Source organism: Mercenaria mercenaria, chromosome 3, assembly GCF_021730395.1.
Source record: "Mercenaria mercenaria strain notata chromosome 3, MADL_Memer_1, whole genome shotgun sequence".
NCBI classification, from domain to species: domain Eukaryota; kingdom Metazoa; phylum Mollusca; class Bivalvia; order Venerida; family Veneridae; genus Mercenaria; species Mercenaria mercenaria.
The window spans coordinates 87,976,230-87,985,466 of record NC_069363.1 but is presented as its reverse complement, the minus strand read 5'-3'; the positions used below and the strand labels follow the sequence as shown (position 1 = coordinate 87,985,466).

Here is a 9,237-nt window from a genome sequence, read left to right as displayed (position 1 = left end):
TCGGTAGCCAAGTGGTAGAGCGTCCGCTTCGAGTGCGGGAGGTCGTGGGTTCGATCCCCGGCCGCGTAATATCAAAGACGTAGAAAATGGTACTAGTAGCTTCCTCGCTTTGCGATCAGCATTAAGAGGATAGTGCTAGGACTGGTCAGCCCGGAGTGGGTATAATGTGACTGGGTGGGGTATCATGCCACGTGTCTACGGCGTGATATTCCAGGGAGGCAGCACTATAATGTTGGGCATTGTGCTCAATGCCACAAGTAGACACCGTCGTTTATAAGACTGAAAAAATTGTTGAAAAAGACGTTAAACCCGAACACACACACACACACACATGCTTCAGACCAAATTTAGTGAAGATCCATAAAACGATTCATTTATAGAAGTCGTTTAAAGATTTTTCTGTTTTTAGTTCTTGTGGCTATGAAAGGAGTCATGCGGAATTATGAACCTTTGAACTAATTTGACGGAGACTGACAGGCTACTACAGATCAAATTTGGCTTATATCGTATCAATGAACAAACAACAGGAAGGAGGTTTTAACACAAGCTTTTAGCTTACTCCTCAATCCTATCATATTAATGTATGTTTGTATGATACATAATGGAAAATAAATATTGTTTAAACCAATGAACAATATATCACATCCATTACATGATATAGTTTTAATCAAACCAAATATTATTGTAATTAAAGACAGCATACTATCTGATGATTGTAACACTCAAAGGAACATGACATTACATATTTATGAAAAGCGAAACAGCTGAGGGACTCGATAACAGTGAACATTGTAACAACTTTTTATCTGACATTTTCCAGTGGAGTTCTGTATTCATTAAAAAAATTTCCACAGAAATTAGCAAGCGAGCTTCTTTTGGGGTAAGAAATAGTCGCTTTAATGTGACGTAAATTTGTCATCAGTAACACTCATTTGTCGTACATATCTAATAATTCAAAAAGCAAATACTTTAGAGGTTTCTATGAGATTTATTATAGGAAATAAATTCAGAACCTCAAAAACCAATTTAAAACAGTTACTGTGAATAAACATAATTAAAGATATGCAAAAAAGTAATTGGTGCGACGTTCTCTCTTGGTTTCTGAAATATAGGAAAAGAACGCGTTGTTGGTATATTTTATAAATATCGAAATCAAGAAAAAAATAGCAATTCTTTGTTTGTCAGACTGATACGGAAGCTCCTAGGGGACATGTGCGTGCGTGCGTGCGCGCGCGCGCGTGTGTGTTTTATTTCGTGGCAACACTTGTCACCTTGGAAAGTTGACTTCGCTCTAGCAAAATGATGTGAATGGAAGATAGTGCTTCAAGTAACTGAAGACGCTCAAATTGTAGATTATTGCATTTTTTCCGAAAAAGTTTTAATTTCTCTAGTTGGAAGTTCGAACTCGAGCTTTGTCTTTTAGAGTGGCCGTATCTCCGCTCAGATCCGTTCGGACAGTCAGTAAAGTTTTGGAGAAATACACTAATTAAACTATAAAACTGGAATAAATGTGAGAGATTTCTTATACAGTATAGATACTTACTTTACAAACAAACTGGTGGTAGACCACCGTCATCAACATCTCTGGAAACAATTCCTAATGCCTCTGTGAAAGCAATATGATACAAGTAATTGAAATCTTTATTCAATCTTCTGTAGTACTAGAAAATACTAAATTACAGTACATGTAGCACAAAAATTGGCAATGCGTTTCCTGTAGTTATAAAACCGACATTGAAGACGCGTCGCGGAAGGTAAACCTTGCCAATTTTGAAGTCTCCGCTCGGAAATAGTACGCAGGCTTTATGTTCACAAAACACTTTTTAGTCTCAGCTGAGTTTGAGACTGAAATTCTGACAGTAAATCCGTTTACTAAAACATCAAGCTAGTGTTCAAGTTAGAAGATATCGTCAATACTGAATAGTCACTTGAAAATATTTATTAACGTAACTTAATTTAGAATTTTATGGTGGTTAAATGTTTCATTTAGTAACGTGATAATGATGGTCCAGTTACAACTTTCTAAACGGCATTTTACGATTAAGAACGGCCAAAATATAGACAAGATACTGTCACCACTTTTCAGACATATGATTGTAATTCAAGAATAACGATGTCATATTTTTTGAAAGAATGAATGTTTCAAGATATATCCCCATAACAATCTTTGATTGACAACACCATTGATTCAGACGTTCTGGGAACCCCTGTACATATTAAACAAACAGGCCACCATCAGAGTTACTTACCCATAAATTCTTTGACAGTTCTAGCTTTGGTCACATGAATGGCAGAATAGTTGATGTCAGCTTCTAACACTATATTCGTCAGGCTCTCTGTCACTGCTGTGTCTGCGATTTCTATGTAATTAATTTGGAATTAAATTATACAGGGATCGTTTTTCTTTTTATCGACTATTAATAGATCTAAATTCGTTTGCAAGTTGTGAATGTTTCCTAAAACTTGATGAATATGAATAACACTAGATTTGAATGATAACTTGTACTTTTGAAGCACTCAAACATATGCCAAAGACAATCACTTAACAGATACTATCTTTTTTTTTTTATTTTCAGATTGAACGATTGCAGTGTATTAAATCTATAGATAAAGACCACGTGCATATAGATATACCACCAAACATGGTCTTTATGTGAGCCGCACCATGAGAAAACAAACATAGTGCATTTGCGGCCAGCATGGATCCAGACCAGCCTGTGCATCCGCGCAGTCTGGTCAGGATCCATGCTGTTCGCTTTCAAAGTCTATTGCAATTAGAGAAACAGTTAGCGAACAGCATGGATCCTGACCAGAATGCGCGGATGCGCAGGCTGGTTTGGATCCAGGCTGGTCGCAAATGCACTATTTTGGTTTTCTCATGGTGCGGCTCAAAAAAGTATGTGTTCGACTATATAAAAATTTAGACAATATATACTCAGCAAATTCATTTCAGTTTATCAGTTTTATGTAGGCACGTTCGTGAACTTACGGCTTATAATGCTTGATGACAATGACACCTTGTCGTCTGCTACATTGTCCATGACGATGTGAGTGCTGCTATGCGACGCCTGCCTCAGTGAGTCTGCAGCATTGCGTATAATGCACAACACGTATTCGTCAACTGCAGAAACAGAGAAATGCATTCATAAAATGTACATTTCATGTTTGATATTCATAACATGTATAACTAATAAAATATGCACATAATTTAAAAAATAAAATAAAATCAACACGAACTACACAGAGAACATACAGATAATTTTAGTGGCAAGTACGTCCAGCTGTGATTTAACATGTTGCAAGGTACCTCTTTGTTATTCTTGCACAAAATATTCATAGACCAGTGCTCGAGGTTGCTTGATTTTAGACTCGGATATAATATGTGTTTAATTAAATGGCAATGTTTTCTTTTTAATCTGGTTTCTGACGTTACGTAGCATTGGAGCAAAGTGTCATCCAGTTCCCGGTGTCTTGTAACCTTTGAGCAAAGTGTTTTCTTGTTTCCGGCAGTTTGGAGCCAAGTGTAATCCAATTAAGTCACAAAGATAGAAGACATTTTGTATCCGGTCAGTTAGCTCTATAAGTCTACTAGTCTGGTGACCAAAAGTTCTATCCGAACGGGTAAAATATTCTACGTGGCAATGTGACAACAGACAATACGTCATGGGTCGGTCATTGGTCTTCCATCTCGGATTATTATGGGGAGTTTGTGATGTAGAGGCGGACATTTAGTTATTAAATGTATATTAACCGAAGAACACTATGAAACTTATCTAACTTACTTTTTAACTGATAAACCCATATCCAAAAAAGAAAAGAAAGTAACTATAATTGATAAATATGTATTTATGTTTATACTAAAAATAAAAGTCATGATCATTTCTGGAACAAGTTTGTCTTTCGATTAAAGTAGTGTGATATTCAGAAAAAGGCGTTAAGTAGATTTTAAAGCAATCCTCATGTCATTTCAGTTGGAAAAATTACCTAGATGGTCAAATCCTTTGTCAGTTTCTGCAGCATGTGGATATTGTTCAGGTACACTTTGGTCTTCTGTAGAAAAAATCAGTATAAAGTTTACATGTTTAGAAACAGAAGAGAGTTTCTAATTTACAAAAGATGTACATGTTATTATTTATTAAGAGGAATGTTTTTATTCTGTGAAGTAGTTAACGGAGCAAGGAGATTTGTGATTCCAATTCTGCATTCAGCAATTTAATATAAGTCAATTTATGAAACCATATTGAAATTTGGATTTGATAAGGATAATATATGATTGATTTATTTACTGCAGCTTAAAAAATTTCAACAACTAACTTGAGCATGTTTTCTTTTTTTCTATTGTTCTTATTTTTTTTTTTTTTTTTTTTTTTTTTTTTGTTATAAGCACACAGTCGATATTCACTTATACATTATATCCGAAATTTCTAGAACATAAACTAGTATTGCAAGTAGATGTTTTGACTGATGTTAAATGATGACGTACATTAAGCGTCGTCAAAAATACTTATTTATTTTACTGCAGGTGGCTTCGTTTGAATTCAAACTTGTATTAACATGAAAGCCTAATTTAATAGAATATTAACGAATCCACAAACCTTTCACAACTGCCGCGGTAGCAAGATTTAGTGGTAATACTTTGTTCGTCTTGTAAGGTGTCTTAGTTATGACTATGTCCCTGGTTCCCGTTTCGTTCAGAACGGTTGCTGGGTCAACAGTCTGACCCCTTCTGGCATAAAATCTTTGCCGGAAGCGATTTCTGAATCTTGCCCACTGTGAAAAAAAAAAATGAAGGAATATATTTTAATAAATATTTCTAATTTATGTTAATAATATCTATCTAGGTGTATTCGTTGTTTATATTTGCGGAAATATTACGGCAGTACCTACATACAATTGACAATAGTAAATCCAGAAATGCTTTGGCCAAACTTAGACTTTCTTCCCACTGTTTGGCAATAGAGCAAGGTAGGCACAGGAACCAGATAAGAAGTGAGCGAAAATGTGCATTATGTGATAAGAACGATATAGAGGACGAATATCATTTTGTGTGTATATGTGACTCATACAAAGAATTGCGAAAATCATACATTCCCGCCTATTACAGAAATCGACCAAATATGTTCAAGTTTGTTGAGCTTTTAAAAAGTAGTAATCATAAACTATTGTATAGACTATCAATTTTTATTATAAAAGCACTTAGAATAAGAAATGACCTGATTAATGTTGATGTTTAAAGTTTATGATATGTGCCTTCTATGTAACCTTAGATATTTTGCCATTTTCATGTGCATGCCATTGTAATATATCTTCATGTATGGACGATAAGCTGTATATGCTTAAGTCAAAATAAATATTCTGTTCTGTTCTGATCTTGTACAGAACTATATTTTACTATATAACATTATTTATAATCTCTGTTCATGTCTCATAAATCAGCAGTGGGTTTAACAAGCCTTTTTAACTAATCCGGACTAGAGAAACTTCACACGCAGTGTGAATTTATAACGCACAGTAAGGTTAGTGTACAATTACGGCAAGGCGCCTAGCTATACAGACGGACCGGTGTGTAGTGTGCCGGTCCGTCTGTATATCTAGGCGCCTTGCCATAATTGGACACAAACCTTACAGTATATAACAGTAGGCAAGTAATCAAGAACGGTCAAATGCCCCGACATAAATTATCGAAATTTGTTTTGCCTTCTATAAAAAGTTCCGTTTTACTTCCACCAGATGAAATAATTTTCCAAATTTCATTCGCTGCTAGTGACTATGTATTTAATACAAATATACTACTCGCGGTAAAATTAAACAAATCGGAGGGACCAGTGGGTTGATAGGGAAAACATCTTATAATCCAATATATATTTTATCAGAAAATAAAATTCGTGCACTATGAAAGTGAGTTAATTGAACTTCTATAATTTACATTTCACCAAACAGCCAAGCAACAGAGAAAATAAACGAGGTGTTATTCTTCGTTTCTGAATAATTTTAACATACCCGTTCGTTGCATGATGTTTTAAGGCTAAAAAGCCACGCAAAACACCCAGAGCTTTCTTTGGCCATTATTATTTCATAATGAAATATCAAAATAACAGCTGATGAAGTCCGTATCTAGATGCGATGTGGCGTTGCTAAAGGACGACGTCAAATGCTTTGGTGACGTCATGGCGTCGCCTGTGTTAGACCAATCAAGTCAGAGCATTTACGTATGTGCCGTACCAGCGGGATTCGTTGTTCTCAAACTGAATCTAGATTATAATTATAAATTATTTACAAACAGTAAAATATTTTTTACTATACTATTAATTGCGATTTTGTTTATTGAAGAAGTGTTTATGTCATCTATTTTTTTTTCTTCAAAATATTACGTCAAAAGAGATTTTGCAAAATAATCCTATATAGTGGTCCCAATTAAGACTGCTTATGACAGGCCCTGGGTCAAAGCTTTTAAAAGTGATGGGTCATTTTAAGTATTACTTATTTTTACTCGTTGAAACAATGAAGTATTTTCAGTTTTAAATTATTGGTTTATAGTCTCCCTACATAACCAGTGAAGAGATAATGTATATATGCATTTTACTATGCTGTTAGAGAACGTCCCTAGATTTCATGAGAAATTTCTAAAGCATTCTTTTTAAAATATATTGTTTCAATTGTATCTAGAAAGTTTTTTATTAAAAAAAAAACGTTTGTTTGTTTGTTTGTTTTGGGTTTAACACCGTTTTTCAACAGTATTTTTGTTATGTAACGGCGAACAGTTAACCTGTTCTTGGAATCTGCGCCAGTACAACCTGTTCTCTGCAAGTAACTGCCAACTTCTTCACATGAATCAGAGGTGGGGGACGAATGATTTCAGACGGAATGTCTTTTATCAAATCGTCAGGGAGAACATACGCTCCGCCCGGGGATCAAACTCACGACCCCGCGATTCGTAGCTCTACGCTTACATAATATAAATTTTCTAATTTTAATATATTTGTAAGACATTGTCCTCAGTTTTAGACAAGTTTATATGACGACCGCGTGTATGTAGTAACGGGCACTCCGCAATACATTCTCCGTATTACAGACGGTTCCTGCAAGAATACTGTCTACATTGTACTAAATAAAAATGATTACCTGTAGAAAGTAAAAGCTGAGAATTATATACAGATTCCATACAATGTATATAGGACCTGGGACTGTTACAGGGCATCGAGACATTGTATTGAAGTATTTTACAAGCCCCTTAAAACTGAGAAAAGAACGGGTCAACCATGCCTTTCTTTTAATATGATGATGATAATAATGATAATACTACTAATAATAAAATAGATAACTTCATTTATAAGAGGAAAAAATACTTGGCTTAAGCAAGCTTAACATACAGTAACATACAGTAGTCTTATATAAAAATGTAAAATGACAAATATGCTTCAGTCACAAATAATACGGACACCGCCCGATTTTTTTCTAACGGCGCCGATTCAAAGATTTTGAGAGTACAAGCTCCGGACGATTTTGAAGCTTTTTGTTCATGCAGTCATAAAACAGGCAGGCACCGGACGGCTTTCCTGCAAGGACATGCCGGGCAGTCAGTTTTCAGATCTGACAGGAATTGGGCAAGGTCCGGGCGGCGCCCGTGCGAAACATATAGGAAACCGGACGGACATCTATCACGTCTGTCGTTGCTGTTAACCGGGCGGTGGCTTGACTATTGTATTTAAAGGTCAGTACGGTCGCTGGACGATTTTGAAGGTAAAATTGTGATTAGAAATTGTACTGACACCGCCGGATTTAGCAAGCTAAACATAAGAAGATTTTGATCACCTGACTTCGGCTATTCCTGTCAATATTCCAGTACAAATAATTTTAGTACAACGGTTAATGGAACGTTTATGGCCAAAGTCTGGCACTCCATTTTGGCTTATATCTTCAAAATAAGAAATTCTTTTTGATTGGACATGCAAATAAAATATAAGATATATGAATTCCACAATAATTAATCGGATTTAGATTTTCATCCACCATCATGCCAAGACGACCCTCAAAGAAGTCTGCTCCTTGGTTAACAGTACACTTTGATGCACTTTTAGAAGAAAAAAGACGTACTTTTGGCATCATAACGTGTGTTACGGACTTTATTTACACTGTCTATAGTAGGAATTAAGTGTGAGGTTTGGTGCACGAGCCTGCATATCAGAGAAACTACCAGAAGACAAAATTTAAAAGCAACCACCATACCCAAGGGTTGATTTAACATTACCCAAAGTTTTAAAAGCGGGAGTATTAGAACCACCCAAGTAGAAATGTTTAAGCTGAAAAATTAAACAGTACCACTTACAAAACATGAATGCCGTGCTGATCGATCTGAAGAGATCGAAATATAACAGCTTTGATTGAAAGTGCCCCATTTGGTTCTGAGATGATCTGTGTATGAAAAGAATTGGAACCACTGCCTTACCCTTGCATGATTGTAAGAGGCGACTAATAGGGTCTTAACACTTGGTTTTGCTGTAACTCTGTGAATCCAGCAGGTATGCAAATTTTGATTCCATACCTAATGTTTTTATTTCGATGTAAATGAGATGTGAAACCAAAATTTGTAGTCCTGTTTGGCGCCATATAACCTATACTGTGTTGGTGCGCCGTAAATCCCAAATATAAATAAAATAAATTGATTGAAAGTACGGGGAGACTTTTTACAACCGCCACACGGCGGTAAAAACGCTGCTGTGATAATAAAATAACAAGAGCATCGCAATATACGCCTGTAGGTATGTCCTTTGACTCCTTAGTGTGACCTTGTATCTAGCCATCCAGAACATGCGCTCTGCACATCGTCTCGATGTAGTGAACATTTGCGGCTAGTTTGTTTGAAATCCTTTGGCTAACTAAGTGTGACATTTACCTTGAAGCAAGACATCCAGAACATGTGCTCTGCAAGTCGTCTTGATGTGGTGAACATTTATGCCAATTTTCTTTATAATCCTTCAAGCACTTCAAGAGTTACAGAGCGGACACGAAGCACACTCATGTGACTATTGGGCCTAAGTGTGACCTTGACCTTGAAGCGAGCCATCCAGAACATGCACTCTGCACGTCGTCTCGATGTTGTGAATATTTGTGTCAAGTTTCTGTGATATCCTTCAAAGAGTTCAAGGGTTACAGAGCGGACACGAAATTGCTAACGGACGGACGGACAGAGGGACACCGGGGATATAATATAAAAAGTCATAGTGAAATGTGGAGAAC

The 9,237-nt window shown here is 36.1% G+C and overlaps 1 protein-coding gene across 1 annotated transcript; it reads right to left on the bottom strand.

Moving 5' to 3' along the window:
* Nucleotides 1-961: 961 nt before the first annotated feature.
* LOC123524132 (uncharacterized) lies at nucleotides 962-9,133 on the bottom strand. Its single transcript, XM_053539189.1, has 7 exons — nucleotides 6,001-9,133; nucleotides 4,596-4,770; nucleotides 3,985-4,050; nucleotides 2,990-3,121; nucleotides 2,250-2,360; nucleotides 1,544-1,606; nucleotides 962-1,101 (listed from the first exon to the last, which is right to left on the bottom strand). Exons 1-6 carry the CDS (start codon nucleotides 6,064-6,066, stop codon nucleotides 1,545-1,547), a joined length of 612 nt encoding a protein of 203 aa, XP_053395164.1. The 5' UTR covers nucleotides 6,067-9,133; the 3' UTR covers nucleotides 962-1,101; nucleotide 1,544.
* Nucleotides 9,134-9,237: the final 104 nt, after the last annotated feature.

Coding starts and splice junctions, on each gene's coding strand:
- LOC123524132 (XM_053539189.1), bottom strand. CDS start 6,066: ATGGCCAAAGAAAGCTCTGGGTGTTTTGCGTGGCTTTTTAGCCTTAAA. Junction 3,122..3,984: donor CAAAGGATTTGACCATCTAG/GTAATTTTTCCA, acceptor CTGTTTCTGCAG/TTGACGAATACGTGTTGTGC. Junction 1,607..2,249: donor AACTGTCAAAGAATTTATGG/GTAAGTAACTCT, acceptor TTGCTTTCACAG/AGGCATTAGGAATTGTTTCC.